The following is a 17,565-nucleotide window of genomic DNA, read 5'->3' on the forward strand; positions in this document are numbered from 1 at the left end:
AACATTCCTGTTTGTGTTATCATTCAATGAACTTTTGACCCGCGCACCCATTTGAATCCTTCGCATCTCTACAGATATCAATGAATGTCAAGATAATCCATGTGGCGAAAATGCCATATGTACCGATACTATTGGCAGTTTTGTTTGCTCCTGTAAACCAGATTTTACGGGTGATCCCTTCCGCGGTTGCACCGATATCGATGAATGTTCAACGATGGAAAAACCCTGTGGTGCCCATGCCATTTGCGAAAATAAACAACCCGGTTACGAATGTAGATGTCCCCAAGGTTTTGCTGGTAAACCCGATGCCAAGACGGCTTGTGAGCAAGTGGATGTCAACATTCAATGTTCTACGAATTTCGATTGTACCAACAATGCTGAATGTATTGAGAATCAATGTTTCTGTTTGGATGGTTTCGAACCCATGGGCTCAAGTTGTGTGGATATTGATGAGTGTCGTACTCATGCTGGTATTTGTGGAGACCATGCCCAATGCTCGAATACTCCCGGCTCGTATAGATGTGATTGTGAAGCAGGGTATGTTGGCACACCACCTCGTGTCCAGTGTAAGGAGCCTTGTGCTGATGTGCATTGTGGAGAGCATGCCTATTGCAAACCTGATGGCAATGAGGCCTATTGTATCTGCGAAGATGGCTGGACCTTCAATCCCAGTGATGTGGCCGCAGGTTGTGTAGATATCGATGAATGTGATTCGGTTCATGGTCCCTTCGGAAGTTGTGGAACGAATGCCACTTGCACCAATACCCTAGGAAGCTTTTCATGTTCTTGTCCCTCCGGATTCTCTGGAGACCCCCAAACCAAATGTGTCGATGTCGATGAGTGTCGCATGGGAAATAAATGTGGGGAGGGAGCAGTTTGCATCAACATGAATGGTGGCTTTACTTGTCAATGCCCCGAAGATTCAATACCCGATCCGGATCCCACAGTACGTTGTGTCCCTATTGTTACTTGCTCAAAGGACAATGATTGTCCTGGTAATGCCATTTGCGATTCAGCAAACAGATGTCTGTGTCCAGAACCCAATGTCGGTAATGATTGTCGTCATCCATGTGAATTCAAGAATTGTGGAGCTCATGCCCAATGTATGTTAGCGAATGGTCAGGCCCAATGCCTATGTGGCGAAGGTTTCACCGGAAGCCCTGAAATGCCTGGCGGTTGTAACGACATCGATGAATGTAAGGCCAATCCTTGTGCTACCAATGCCATATGTACCAATACGCCCGGTGGATATCTATGCCAATGTCCTTCAGGCGCTTCAGGAGATGCTTACCGTGAGGGCTGTGCCACCACCAGAGCTCCCCCATCTTGTTCAGATGCCAACCCTTGTGCTCCTGGAGAATCTTGTGTGGCTGATAGTTATACGGGAACCAGTGTTTGTATATGTCGTCAAGGTTACGAAAGAAATCCCGGTACTGGCCAATGTCAGGATATTGATGAGTGTTCCGCTAACCGTCCCAAACCTGCTTGCGGTATGAACGCTTTGTGTAAGAATTTACCCGGAAGTTATGAATGTCGTTGTGCCCAGGGCTTCAATGGTAATCCCTTTGTTATGTGCGAACAATGCGATTCTCCTGAGTGTCAATGTCAGCCTCCTTTCAAATTGGTAGGCAGTAGTTGTATCCTAGCTGGTTGCTCTAGTGGTGGTGAGAAATGTCCAAATGGAGCTGAATGCATATCGATTGCTGGCGGTGTTAGCTACTGTGCCTGTCCCAAGGGATATAAGACCCTTTCGGATGGTTCGTGTGTGGATGTTGACGAGTGCTCGGAGCAAGGTAACCGTGTATGTGCCTATGGAGCTGAGTGTATCAATAAACCTGGATCATTCTCTTGCGTTTGTCCCGAGGGCTATAATGGCGATGCCTATCATGGCCAATGTTCTCCAGCCCAGAGGAAATGTGCTGCCGATAAAGAATGTAACACCAATGAGAAATGTGTACAACCTGGCGAGTGTGTCTGCCCACCACCATTTTTCCTCGATCCATATGACAATAATAAATGTAAAAGTCCTTGTGAAAGATTCCCTTGCGGTATCAATGCCAAATGTACTCCCAGTGATCCACCTCAGTGTATGTGTGAAGTGGGCTATAAGGGTGATCCCCTATTGGGTTGTACTGACGAAGACGAATGTGCCCATTTACCCTGTGCCTACGGGGCATACTGTGTCAACAAGAAAGGAGGCTATCAATGTGTTTGCCCCAAGGGCTTCACCGGAGATGCCTACAAAAGCGGTTGCATCCTGGAATCAACTGATGAACCCAAAAGCGTTTGTGTCACCAATGACGATTGTGCCAGTAATTTGGCCTGTATGGAAGGTACTTGCATTAGTCCCTGCGCAAGTCTCCTATGTGGTTCGAATGCTTTCTGTGAGACTGAAAATCATGCTGGTTGGTGTCGATGCCGTGTTGGCTTTGTCAAGGATGACAATGGGGAATGTGTCTCACAATGTAAGGATGTCATATGTGGAGAAGGAGCCCTGTGTATACCGACTTCGGAAGGACCAACTTGTAAATGCCCCCAGGGCTATTTGGGTAATCCTTTCCCTGGTGGCTCTTGTTCCACCGATCAATGCTCGGCGTCTCGCCCCTGTAATGAAAGACAAATTTGTATAAATGGTCGCTGCAAGGAGAGATGTGATGGTGTTGTATGCGGTATTGGGGCCATGTGTGATAAGTCCAGTGGCAAATGTGTTTGCGAGCCGAATTTCATTGGTAACCCTGATTTGATATGCATGCCTCCCATTAAGATGGCAGAATGTGATCCACCTTGTGGCCTTAATGCTCATTGTGCCTATGGTTTTGGAAGTGCCGAATGTGCTTGTAATGCTGGCACCACCGGTAATCCCTATGAGGGCTGTGGTGCACAAAGCAAAACGGCCTGTGAGCCCAATAGCTGTGGACCTAATGCTGAATGTAGGGCTCATGCCAATGGCATCACCTGTGTTTGTCCTCAAGGCTTTGCCGGTAATGCCTACGTAGGCTGTCATGACATTGACGAATGTATGAATAAACCTTGTGGCCTTAATGCTGCCTGCTTGAATACTCATGGAGGATTTGAGTGTCTTTGTATGTCCGGTTTTGGTGGAGATCCATTTACCAGCTGCCAACCGGTGGACAATGAATTCTGTACCGATCCTCGTAAATGTAAATGCAATGAAAGAGTCTACTGCCCGGATGGCTTTTCGTGTGAGGGAGGAAAATGTAAAGATCTTTGCTCCAAAACTTCATGTGGACCTAGAGCAGTTTGCGATGGCGGCAAGTGTCTTTGTCCCTTGGGCTACCTTGGTGATCCTAATGATAAGGAAAAGGGCTGCACCATTCGAGGTCAATGTAATAATGATGGCGATTGCAAAAACTCGGAAATTTGCTTCCAACTTAGTAAAGGTTTGCGCAAATGTGTCGATGCCTGTTCCAAGATCCAATGTGGCCCGAATGCTCTATGTGTGGCCAATGACCATCGTTCTTCCTGTATTTGTAGTGATGGTTACTTTGGGGTACCAAGCAATTTGCAAAGCGGTTGTCAACCTGAGCGCAAAGTTCCCGATATCGAAGACAAATGTAAATCGAACAATGACTGCGAATTGGGTTACACCTGCACAGCGGTCAACGATGGTGCCAAGGAGTGCGTACATCTTTGTTCCAAAGTTGTTTGTGGCACCAATGAGATTTGTAAAATCGATGGAAGTGGAAATGCCATATGTGGTTGTGATGACAGCTATGTCTGGAATCCTGTCGTTTCAGCTTGCGAAAAGCCCAGTCTTCCAGATTGCACTTCGGATAAGGACTGTCCATCTGTCTCCGCTTGTCGTCCTGATGTTGTGGGCGTATTGAAGTGTGTTTCGATTTGCGATGAGTTCACATGTCCCGCAAACTCAGTGTGTGTTGCCAAAAATCATCGTGGTAGATGCGATTGCCTCAATGGCTTCGTGGGTAATCCTAATGATCGTAATGGTTGTCAACCAGTACAAAAACATCAGTGCCGCTCGAATGCAGAATGCGCTGAATCTGATGCCTGCATTAAATATGGCCCTGAGGAAACTCTTACCTGTAGACCAGCATGTGATGCTGTTAAATGTGGACCCAGGGCGGTATGTACTACCAACAATCATCAGGCTAAATGTCAATGTCCTCCTGGACCTTTTGCTGGCGATCCTTACGATCCTTACCAAGGATGTCAGAGTGTTCCTTGTGTATACAATAAAGACTGTCCCACGCACCAGTTGTGTAACCGTATGACTCACACTTGCTTCGATGTGTGTGACCAGGAATCATGTGGACCCAACGCCATCTGTTTGGCCGAAGATCATCGCGCTGTTTGCCAATGTCCTGCTGGTTATAAGGCTAATCCAATTCCAGAAGTTGAATGTACAAAGACCGGAGGATGTACACCCGGCAGCTGCCATCACTCAGCAATTTGTGAAGTAACTACCGAAGGTCCCATGTGTAAATGTCCCGAGCACTTTATAGGAGATCCAGTGCGTCAAGGTTGCCGACCCGAAGGCCAGTGTCCAAATGGTGATGGTGACTGTCCTGCTAATACAATCTGCAGTGGGGGACGTTGTGTGAATCCTTGTGATAATGCTTGTGGAGCTAATGCGGAATGCAAAGTTATAAATCGCAAACCCATATGTTCGTGTCCCTTCCGTTTCCAACCCATAGGCGAAACAGCCAAGGAAGGTTGCTCACGATCAGTTTCCCACTGTAGTTCCGATGTGGATTGTGGTGGTGAGGTTTGCTATAATGGAGAATGTCGTGTTATTTGCCGTGAAAACAATGACTGTTCTATGGGTGAAAAGTGTATGCAGAATGTATGCGTCATATCGTGTGTCGATCACAGCCAGTGTTCCAGTGGGTTGGCCTGCTTGAAAGGAGTTTGTTCCATTGGTTGTCGCAGTAACAAAGACTGTCCTTCCGATCGTTCGTGTATCGATAATAAATGTGCTGATCCCTGTCAAACTGGAGGTGTTTGTGGACCCAATGCTTTATGCAACGTCGATAACCAACGCAGTCACTGCTCCTGTCCTGATGGTTTCGAGGGTAATCCCACACCAGAACAAGGATGTGTCAGAGTGCCTGCTCCATGTCTAGCCACTAATCAATGTCCCAGTGGTCACATGTGTATTGGTAATCAATGTAATTTGCCCTGTCAAAAGACTTCCGCTTGTGCCATCGGAGAACGTTGTTATCAACAGGTTTGCCGGAAAGTATGCTACACCAGTAACAATTGCTTGCCAGGAGAAATATGTAACAATGATGGAACATGTCAACCGGGATGTGATTCCGATGCCGATTGTCCTCCCACCGAATTGTGTTTGGGTGGAAAGTGTAAGTGTGCCCAAGGATTTATTGGAACACCCTTCGGTTGTTCCGATATTGATGAATGTACCGAAAATCCCTGTCATGCAACGGCCAAATGCGAAAATATTCCTGGCTCTTATAAATGCGTCTGTCCTGAAGGTACTGTTGGAGATGCCTATGTCAAAGGTTGCGCCAAACCTAAAGAATGCTATAAGAACGATGATTGTTCAACGGCTTTGGCTTGCATCAACGATAAATGTTCAAATCCATGTTTGGCAACAACATGTGGTCCCAACGCCTTGTGTCAAGCTGAGCAACACCAAGCCTTCTGCGAATGTCCCCCTGGCCATTTGGGAGATCCCTCCGATACTGCGGTTGGCTGTTTCAAGGTGGAATGTATTACAGATGATGACTGTGCCAGTGATAGGGCTTGCGATGAAGCCACAAACAGATGCATTAAACCATGCGATTTGATCACCTGTGGCAAAGGATCTTGTAATGTGGAAGAACATAAAGCCCTATGTTCATGCTATGAAGGATACCACCTGGCTAACGGCGTTTGTGAAGATATCGATGAGTGCTTGACACGTCCATGCCATAAAAGTGCTTTCTGCCAAAACTTGCCTGGTTCATTTACCTGTCAATGTCCTGAAGGTTTGATTGGAGACCCAATTCATGCTGGATGCCGCGATCCCAATGAGTGCTTAACTGATTCAGATTGTCCTTCCACAGCCAGTTGTCAAAATGCACGATGCCGTAGTCCCTGTGAACGTGAAAATGTTTGTGGCATCAACGCAAATTGTATCGCTCAATCTCACAGTGCCGTTTGTACTTGTCCCGCTAATTCTCGAGGAGACCCCTCGGTGGAATGTATTCATATAGAGTGTTCGGATAATGATGACTGTGCTAGCGATAAGACTTGCTTAGATGCGAAATGTGTAGATCCTTGTTCCTTGCCAAATGCTTGCGGTTCCCAGGCTAGTTGTACAGCTCAAAATCATATTGGTCTGTGTTCATGCGAGAAAGGTACCACAGGTAATCCCCAACTGGGTTGTGTACCATTGCAGTATTGTAACTCCGATGCCCAATGTGCTGCCGGAAGTATCTGTTCCAATGGTCTCTGCTCTTCGTTGTGCTCATCGAACCGCGATTGTATTGCCGATCAACTTTGTATCCAAGGTGTTTGTCAGCCAACTTGCAAATCTAACTCTACGTGTCCTGAATTCCAATTCTGTTTGAATAACATCTGCACTAAGGAAGTATTGTGCAAAGTTGATCAGGATTGTGCCAACAATGAAATATGTGTTGTCGACGATTATGGTAGGGCCAATTGTGAGAATGTCTGTCTCGGAAGGGCAGTATGTGGCCGCAATGCAGAGTGCCTGGCTCGTAGCCATGCCGCCGATTGTGAATGCAAAGAAGGTTTCTTTGGAGATCCCAAAACGGGTTGCCGGAAAGTCGAGTGTTCTACGGATAATGATTGTCCGAGCGATAAAACTTGTGACGGTCATATGTGCAAAATTGCCTGTCTTATTGGTCAACCCTGTGGCGATAATGCCGTCTGTACCACCGAAAATCACAAACAAGTTTGCCACTGTCAACCTGGGTTTACAGGAGATCCGAAATTGGGCTGTGATGTTATTGATTTCTGTAAAGATGCTCCTTGTGGTCCGGGTGCACGTTGTCGCAATTCACGGGGTTCATATAAATGTACTTGCCCACCAGGTTTGGTTGGTGATCCCTACAATGAGGGTTGTCGCACCTCAGTAGAATGTGAGACCAACGAAGACTGTCCACCGCATGCAGAATGCACGAAAACAAACGGGGTACCAAAATGTCACGATGTATGCGCCAACGTACGTTGTGGCCTCAATGCGGAATGTATTCCGAAAGGTCATAAGGCTCAGTGTGCATGTCGCAATGGTTATGATGGCAATCCCGCTGACCGGGTTAATGGCTGCAAACCATTGCCAACACCTTGTCAAGTTACCGGTGATTGTCCGATCAATTCCTATTGTTCGGAGAATATCTGCAAACGTAAGTACTAACCACAAGTGTATGAACAGTTAAAAATGTATTTAATAGTATTTATATGAGGGCTAATGGAACTCAAAAACCCATTTGATTTGATTAACCAGTAGACACAACTTACCCCAAAAGGTAAAGGGTTACACAAACACTCCAACATTTTACTGTTTCCCAAGAATAAATCCCAATTTAAAGAATCACAGAACATTGAAACACAATCACAGAGAACAAACAACATCTCAATGAATGTAATTCAGATCATCACACCAAACACGTCCAATCAAATACCCATAATACATTGTACACAAGATAGGAAATCAAAAAAAAATGTAGTTTGTAAAAACATAAACGGTCTTTCAAGTTTTATTCCGACCTCCTCAAGCCTGTGTGGCACAGAAATATATTTCATCAAGAAGGTCCGCTTCTGCTTAAGGAAGCGATTGTAATTGTCCGACCTCATTTCGTCTGCAGTTTCCGCTGGTAGCAAAATATGTTTCCCTCAATTTGTGTCTTGTTAATTCCAGCTACATTTCTGTATTCTAAATTAACCTTTGATTTTTTCTTTCCTGAAGCTGCATGCGTTTTGGATACCGAATGTTCTGGAAATGAATTATGTCAAGGTGGCCAATGTGTTAATCCTTGCTCTCAACCTCAAGCTTGTGGCATGAATGCATTGTGCTCCATTGATAGTCACTTCAAACAATGTTCATGTCCTGCTGGTTTTACTGGAAATCCTGAAGTGGAATGTGTACGCATACCGATAGCCTGTAGCACTGACTTGGAATGTGGTCAGGGTTATAATTGTCGCGATGGTATGTGCTTCCCACACTGTGGTAATGATCAAGATTGTGCCCTAAATGAGAAATGTCTGAAAGGCATTTGCATGCGTAAGTATTACGAAAAACGAATGCCTTCTTTGTTTCAGTAGATCTAATGTACCTCCATCACTCTCTAGTTACTTGCCGTGTTGATAATGACTGCTTTTTGGGCCATGTTTGCCTACACAACAAATGTGTCTTTGGCTGTCACACCGACGACGATTGCAGTGCTTCCGAATCTTGCCGAAATGACAAATGTATTCATCCCTGTTCGGAAAATCCTTGCGGTCCCAATGCTGCTTGTTCCGTTTCCAATCATCGCGCCACCTGTAGTTGCCTTGATGGCATGGTTCCAAGCCCCACAGCTCAAGTGGGCTGTGTACGAGCACCACCTCAGGAATGTGCAGAAAATCGTGATTGCTTCAATGGTTTAGCCTGTTTTGAAGGCGTATGCCGACCTCTTTGTGCCGATGACCAGGGTTGTTTATCCAATGAACGGTGCCAAAATGGCGTTTGCAAACCTTTGTGTCGTCGTGATGATGATTGTCGCAATAGCGAGGTGTGCTTGGGTCTCACTTGTGTGGCTGGTTGTCGTTCCGACCAAGGTTGTCCTGACCATCTTTCATGTGTTAATCAGCAATGTGAAGATCCTTGCGCCGACGCTCGTGCTTGTGGAACCAACTCTCTATGCTTTGTCGTCAATCATCAAAAGAGCTGCTCTTGTCCCGATGGCTTGGTCGGTAATGCCGAAGTATCCTGTAAACCTCCTATTACGATCTGTTCTTCTAATGCGGACTGTCAATCGAATCAACTTTGCTATGGTGGTAGCTGTCAGACTAAATGTCGCAACGACCAAAACTGCTTGGCGGATGAGAAATGTATGCGTGGCTCTTGCCGTACTGTTTGTAACACTGACTCGGCTTGTGCCCAAGGACAAATCTGTGAGAATCGCATTTGCCAAATCGGTTGCCGTAATGATCTAACCTGCGGTCAAGATCAAGCCTGTATCAATAAACAATGTAAGAATCCTTGTGATAGTCCCGGACAATGTGGTCAATGTGCCAATTGCTTGGTAGTTAATCATGGAGTCCAATGCAGTTGTCCCAATGGATTCTTGGGAGATGGCCTCACCGGATGTCAAATGCCTCCACAAAGATGTAATCCTTCATGCCAATGTGATGAAAGTAATACCTATTGTGCTGAGACCTGCTCTCGCAATACCGACTGTGCCTGTGGCCAAATGTGTATGCGTGGTAAATGCCGCTCCAAGTGTGGAGCCAATAAATCATGTCCAGTTGGCCAACTGTGTGAACGAGGAGCTTGTGTTGCCGGTTGCAAAACCAATAATGATTGTGCCACCGATCAATCGTGTATCAAAGGACAATGTGCTGATCCTTGTGCCAATAAGAAATCCTGCGGACGCAATGCTTTGTGCACTGTCTCGGAACATCGCATGCTTTGCTATTGTCCTGATGGTTACGAAGGTGAACCCAGCAAAGAATGTGTTCAATTTGAGTGTCAACATGATGAGGACTGTGAGACCAATAAACGTTGTGATAAAGGAAAATGCCGTAATCCCTGCTTGGAATTCGGTGCCTGTGGTGTCAATGCCCAGTGTAGGGTTGTGGACCGTAGACCTCAATGCTCCTGCCCACCAGACTTCTTTGGAGATGCTGCTACCGAATGTCAACCTCTTGAAGGTGGCTGTGACAACAATCCTTGTGGAGAAAATTCACGTTGCCACGAAGTTCCCGGTGGCTACGAATGTTCGTGCATGGAAGGCTGCGTTGGAGATGCCAAGAAGGGTTGCCTCTGTGATGGTAACATTGTTGATGTCTGTAATCATCAAGTGTGTGGTTTAAATGCCGCCTGTAGGGTACTACCCCATGATGAGGCACAATGCTACTGTCCAGACGAATATCCCAATGGCGATCCTTATGTACAATGTGAGTATATTTGTATATTTTCAAACCACTATACTTCACAGGATCATTTCTTTAGTCAGTCTTCAATAACTTTCATTGCAAACTGAAAAATCACATATTTCCAAACCATACAACATAAGTCCCATAATAGTTTCAGTTCTTAAATTTCTCTCTTATCAATGATTTGAAAGATTTAGAAGAGAACCGCCTTCTGAATGGGTAAGGTCGGTTTGTCACACTATTCGTTCCTGTCAGTCGGAAATCATAATTCTCCTCCGATCTCCAATACAATTTTAAATTGGAAAAATTTTTTGGACAAAAAGGAAATCTATTAACTTTAGTCTTTAGCAAATGGCTCTGAGAGACATTTGCTTTTTCCAGAATTTATTACAATGCCTTACTCTATTCTACCTCCTCTCTTTCAGGCTATTTAACTCAACCACCCAGAAATTGTCTAACCGAAGGATGTGCTGTGGGTGAATGTGTACGTCAGGGCTATGACTATGTCTGCAAGCAAGGTAAGTACCTAGATTATATAAAACTTTTACAGCATAGAATTGCTATGGAATGCTATGTGAAAGCTTTTTTTGTCCCCAATTTATGGAAAAATATCAAACGTATTTATTAATAATAATAAAAACAAAGTAAAAAAGTGTAGGGTTTTTTCGTTTTCGTTGATTAATTTATGGAATTTTATTTGTTTGTTAATCCCATTAATTTTGTGAGTAACATTGTTTTTCTTTAATAAGAAACAGCAAACAAATTAAAACCAAATAGTTTAACACTTTAGTTGAAACGGATAATAAACTAGAGGTTAATAGGCAAACAAAAAATAAAATAAAATAATTTAGTCATATTGCCTAACCATATATCTTGTTATGGCATTGAATTAAACAAATAAAACAAATTTTTAATATGATTTTATTTTATGCCCCCACCTCCAAATTAAAAAGTAATCCAAATAATATATCTCTAAACGGAGATCTATAGAAGCATAGTAGTGTGTGTAAATACTAAATTGAAATAATGGAAATTTTAAATTAACAAAAAAAAATAAAATCAAGAAACAAGACACTTTTATGAATTTTACAATAACAACCAAAAACAATTTATACACATGTGAAATATTGTACATCACATTATAAATAGAAAATGTCCCTATTTCAGCAAGCAATTGTATCAAATATTTCGGGGTTATATAGAAACCCTTGTCACCGAGTACAAATATTGTGAATAATTCAAAACCAAAAATTTTATATATATTTTGAAAAATTTTCTTTAGTAAGAAAATTTTCACCAATTATTTCACTGCCACCAACACATACACACACTATCACCTATTTCAGACTTAGTACTTTTTTTCAATTGAATATTATTCACTTACTCAGTTTTGTTACTCAATATGAAAAAATTGCACTCTAAAATCAACGTTTATTATAAAATCAAATCGTTTACAGAAAAATTAGTACAAATGAAAATTCGAGGAATGTCGCTGTCGCTATCGCGGTCTCCCAATCTGTGCCTTAAATTAAGTTTTAATATTTTTTTATTATTTTTAATACATCTAATATAATTTATGCAAATCAAATAAAACTTATTAATTTATTTAGTTTTAAATATCCATTTTGCTATACCTTGACATTATATTACCCCTTATCCAACAATACCAACAACTACAAAAAATATATAACACTTTATTAGCAAATGAAAAAAAAATAAATCCTAACTCATCCCTGATTTACTTACTTAAAAAACAAACAACAACAATCAATCCACGCCACAAAAACCAATCACCCCAAAAATAAAAATAAATTAAATCGTAAACGCTCCGCATACTTTTTAACCATCATCAAGCTATCAATTTAAATTTTATCAAAAAGCTTTCGTTCGTTTGGGTAGTATATTGGTCAAACACATACACTCAAAAAGCCTTTAACAAAAAGCTTTTACCAAGTCTAACCCAAAGGCTAAATAAAATGAATAATCAAGTAGCTACAAAGGTACACCTAACCTCATTCACAGAAATTCAATTAATAAAATTTTTAGCGATGCAGCTTTTAGTAAACTTCAAAAGCTTTCCTCATTATCTATTAGCAAAATCACTTAGAAAACGAAGAAAAAATTCATTAGACATTTATTTTAATTTAAGAATCATGAATATGTCGTATGTGATGATTTCGGTTTCATATCATTTCGAAAAAAATATTCAAATTCAACAAACTTTTTAATATATAAAAGTTTAATATATTTATATTTTTTTATTCTGAATTTTTAAAGAAGGACCGTAATCCTTAGAACTCAAAATATTTTACCAAAAAACAAAAGTCAGGGAAGAAAATTATACAAATATAAAAAAACAAACACGAATAGATTTTGAGTTTGTGGAAACACGAATTCTTAAAAAAATTGATTTAGTATAAGAAGTTCATTGTAAAACCTTTTAGCTAACTATGTTTGGAATAATATTTTTCAAATTATACAACCTTTTTTTCGAAAGAATGAACTTTTAGGTAGCCCAATCTAGTCTTTGCCTTTAAAAACTAATAAAACGGGAACTAGTTACACGGCATCTAAAGATTCTTATAGGTTTTTCTATTTTTCTGGAATCCAGCGAGTTTCAATAATTTCAAAAATAAGAATCGCTGTATAAATTGCAATTTTACAGTTTTTTTCACAGTTTCTTTTATCTATGATGCTTGTTTAATACCATTTTGTAGAAATGTATATGAAAATAATTAGGGGCAAAGAATTTCAGGTGCGTTAGCATTGTAGATTTTTAATGACCTAGAGCTCAAAAGCTTTTTACTAAACCAAAAACAATCAAAACTAGATCTAAAAAACAACAACTTCAAATAACCATAACTACTGTGATGAAAATCCCTTATAAAACTGAAATAATACCAACGATTTGTTAAAACTAAAATGGTAAATGTGGCCTTAGTAACATTATTAAAAAACAAACATAGCTAAAACTACCGCGATAGCGATATGAAATAAATATTGGTCACAATCACAATATAAAACCCCTGATCTGCGTTAATGTATTTGTAGGAATATTTTTTACAAAATAGAAACCCCCAATCCTATATTCCCTTGAACCTGACACCAGCCCTGCCACCCCTGCTACATATCCCAAGACCCCAATGGATTATCCTGCTAACAAAAATCTCCCAAAATACTACCAAAATTTTATTAAGAATCATAATTTTGAGAATTTCGTTATTTGTTATAAACTAAGTATTTTTTTTTATTTTTTTAACTACCTAAATTTCTTGGAAAAATACCAAAAACCCATAAATTTCCTTCCCCTAAAAAGAACAAAAAATCAAGTCTCAGATTGGGAACTGTGGACGGGACAATTCTCACACATAGTTCTTCAGACATAACCAAACCACCAAATTGCTTATACCTCATTCATTTAAAAACAAACAATAAAAAAGCCGTTATATTATTTAACTGGAAATCATTATCTTTAAACATTCATATATAACAGCACGCTTATATGTCATTTCAATAATATATACATATATTTTTAATGAAAATCTCTTCATCAAGATTAAATCATTGTAGAGTTTAGGTAATAAAAAATGTATAAAATTATTAAGGAAATTTTTTTGTTTGAAAATTTCCTCTCCACTTAAGGGTCCAAACCCAATTCCATTTAATCTTTGTTAAGAAAACATCACCCGCCCGTCTTCATCTACCAAATCAAGCCATGTTATATCTTTTATAGACATTTTATTTCCAAGCAAATCAAAATAAAATATTTTTAAAACAAAAATATTACACAAAAATTTGTAACTAAATTTTTAGAACTAACAATTATCTTTTTTTTTTTTGTTAATTCGGTAAATAGGCATAAGTTGTAAATACTATATATAAAAAATATAAACAACAAAATTGTATATAATCCCATTCGCATTTTTTTTAATTGAAAATATTTCTCACTAACACTCCCCAAGAACTCTCTTTCTCTTTTTCTACTACGCCTCTGGTCTAATGTAAATATCTATGCCAAAATTTTGTCTAAAATTTATTTTAGTTTTGTATAAAGATTAAATCCTATTTGAATAACTCTCCTACACCTAAACTCTGAAATCCTTTTACTACCCTTCAAAAATATACTAACTTTCCTTTTCCTCCAAGCCAAAAACCAAAGACAATCAAAGCAAAAATGAACAAAATCTTTTTGAAAATTCTCAAAAAATTGGAATTTCGATTGAAAATATATGAAAGAAAAAATTCAAGAAATCTTCCAATAACGTGTCCTTGCATTAGGGCAGAGCGCATGTGTTGGATGTCGTGTATTTTTTGTTTAAATTATTATGCTAAAATTCATTGGAAATTTATAAATATTGGGCTTAAAAACAACTAAAAAATAATAATAAAAAATTATAAAAATTTACAAAAAATCATCAGCTTGTTCTAAACCCCTTCTAATCAATCGGCTAAACACTGTACAAAAATATTGAAAAACTAAAAACTAATGGTTTGAAAAAATATGTTTTTTTATTGAAAAAAAAAACCAAAAATCATTATCAAATGTGAGATGACTCCCCTTCACAGTTCTCTGAAATGAAATATCATTCTCAATGATTTATTGTTATTTTATTTAATCGTTTTTATGAATATTTTTTTATATCAACTCAAAATTATTTTTCTTTTTATAAATGTTAACGCACCCTCCTCTCTAATTCACAATCAAAACCCCCACCCCCTCCAAAAACCTATAAGAAACAAAAACTTTCATAATCCGCCCTTACTTTAAATGACAAAAACGTACTAATAATAAAGACTTTATGAATTTTGAATCTTCGAAGATCCACAAACATAGATAAAACCATCAGTCTATAAGAAACAAAAAAGAAAACCTCAAACACTCACTGTCTTTCTGTATCCTGCCGAAAAAGCTGTAGGCTTTTTTTAGTGTCAAATTTTATATTTTTTAAGTATATTTCACATTTTACTTCAAAGAATTGTTTAATCTCTTCCCTCCAACATAAAGCTGTCCCACTCCTTTTGGTCCCCGATATCCCGTCCTTGATCCTTAACAATCCTTGGAAACCATCCTCTAACATTTACACAAAAACGCCAAATAGCTTTTACTCTAGTCCCCCAAAGAAGGCTTACTTGCCCAGCGTCAAGACCTCTTACATCTACTGTTTTCATTTTGGTCTTAGACTAAAATAAATTCAATAAAAATAAGTGATCCCTCCTTTAAAATTACCAATATAGAAAAAAAATCTCTCTCCCCCCCCCCCCCCCCCCCCCCTATACTCGCTCTCACAATTTTTGTCTGCCTCTCTCTCCCTCTCTTGTACTCTTGTGAAACTTACAAACAAATACAACAAAATATATATATTTTTCTACCACACGCCTGTCTCCAAATCCAACCAACAAAAATATATATTTACATACGTATGTTATAGACACTGAAAAATGTTCCACGGATACGGATTGCCCCAGTGAAAAATCTTGCCAGCAGGGACATTGCATAGATCCTTGTACTTTACGCGGTGCCTGTGGAGCAAATGCATTGTGTAAAACTGTATTGCATAGACCACGTTGTTCATGTCCTAGCTGTTTTATTGGAAGACCTGAAGTGGAATGTAAACCCGATCCCAAGTGTATTGATGATGGCACTGCCCAGTCTAGAGATCCTCAAGAACAGATTTTGTGTGCTCAAGATACAGATTGCCCAGATAATCTACAATGCGGTGCCTATGGCCAATGCACAGATCCTTGTCAGAATCCTCAATTTATATGTCGTGGCCATAAGAAGTGTGAGACCCGTCATCATCATCCCGTATGCGTTTGTAAGACTGGCTTTATTGTCAACGAATATGGTGAATTGACCTGTGCTCCCGAGAAAAGGGAATGCTATCGTGACGATGATTGTGCCTCGAATATGGCTTGCACGGAGGGTAAATGCCGTAATCCTTGTATAGTGCCTGTAGGTCGTTCACCCATATGTGCAGAGAATAAGTCATGTGAAGTCCAAGATCATAAGCCTGTGTGCATATGCATGAGAGATTGCCAACCTTCGATTTCCATATGCCTTAGAGATGCTGGTTGTCCCGCCGGTTTGGCTTGCCGCAACTATCAATGTGTCAATCCTTGCGATTTTGCTCAATGTGCTCCCAACTCACCGTGTATTGTGGAGGATCACAAGCCGATATGCAAATTCTGTCCCAGTGGATTTATAGCCGACTCACGTTATGGATGTCAAAAAGGTAAAGCAACAAACACAAACAAACAAAACTTATACCCGAAAACCCCCTCAAATAAACAAAACCCCAAATAAATAAAAAACAAAATCTCTACTCTCACCACAAAATCCACTACCAATTTCTCGCTGTGTACAGTTTAAGATAGAGATAAAAGAAAAAACTTTTTCCCTTTTTTCGTTAAGAAAAGAGCTATTGTTTAAGCCATTGAGTTATTATCCCTATCTTATTCTCACTTATTGCCTTCATATTTGTGTGTGTCTCTCTCTCTCTTTGCTGTCACTCTTACTTTCTCCTACTCTGTCTTTTGCTCTACCCCAAAATTCTAACTACACTCAGTGAAAACCAAAACTACAAATCAACAAACAACAACATTAAGCCTCAAATCAAGCCTACAGATAAAATAGCTGTTTTACTAAAAAGTCACACAGAATTGTCAAAAAAGCTTTTCATACGATGTTTACCATGAAGCTTTTTACCTGGAGCTTTGTAACAAATTGTGTTATTTTTAAGTCTCGAATTAAAATTAGGTGGAAATAATCTAGTGAGGGCTCAACAAGGTTTTATAATATTCTCTTAAAAATCTTTATAAACCGAAGCTTATTGGGAAAGCTTTGTAAGTTATCTTAAGGTTTCAAAATTTTTTCAAATAATTTGTATATATTGTAATTATTTTTTTTTCCAGCGAAATGTTGTATTAACTTTTGAGTTCTTTTTTACATTAAAAAAAACAGATTTGCAGTAGATAAAAGTACAAGTAAAAAACAAAAAGCTCTAAAAAGCGGAAAAAACTAAAATTTCCTAAATTTTTTTTGTCTAATAAAGTTATTGGTAATTCCCACGAATTTTCCATAATAATTAAAACTTTATAAGCTTTAGAATGTCTGAATCGTCAAAAGTAGCAGATTTTTTTAACAAGCCTACAAAAATCTCGCTTATCATAAACTTTAAAGCTTCAATATTTTTTCTTTTTTAATTTTTATGAGATTTTCAAAAGCTTTACCATGTATACAAACATTTTTAAAATTTTCTAAAACGCTTTTCTTTAAAAAATTTAAATTTTTTAGTTAATATAAATTAGAATGTAGAGTTTTCAAAATAAATTCAAAGCTTTTAGATTTTGAAAATTTTTTTTTAATTTTATATTTGAAAATCATTTGAAAAAAAATCACCGAAAAAGCCATAAAACTTTTAAATATTCGTTTGATTGGACGAAGATAATCCAACCAAAATGATGCTATTTCAGAATTGC

General features: G+C 39.3%; 1 protein-coding gene across 2 annotated transcripts in view; it reads left to right on the forward strand.

Annotated features, from left to right (window-relative positions):
- Positions 1–91: 91 nt before the first annotated feature.
- Positions 92–17,565, forward strand: part of dpy (fibrillin-like protein dumpy) — a 99,917-nt gene continuing 82,443 nt past the window's right edge. For both annotated transcript variants that reach the window (XM_075296159.1, XM_075296160.1), the window contains exons 1-5: positions 92–7,352; positions 7,916–8,230; positions 8,299–10,107; positions 10,512–10,604; positions 15,516–16,319. In XM_075296159.1, the coding sequence (XP_075152274.1) occupies positions 215–7,352; positions 7,916–8,230; positions 8,299–10,107; positions 10,512–10,604; positions 15,516–16,319 (10,159 nt within the window). In that variant the 5' untranslated portion in view covers positions 92–214. The remainder of the gene's footprint in view (positions 7,353–7,915; positions 8,231–8,298; positions 10,108–10,511; positions 10,605–15,515; positions 16,320–17,565) is intronic.

Source organism: Haematobia irritans, chromosome 2 (assembly GCF_050003625.1).
Source record: "Haematobia irritans isolate KBUSLIRL chromosome 2, ASM5000362v1, whole genome shotgun sequence".
Lineage (NCBI taxonomy): Eukaryota > Metazoa > Arthropoda > Insecta > Diptera > Muscidae > Haematobia > Haematobia irritans.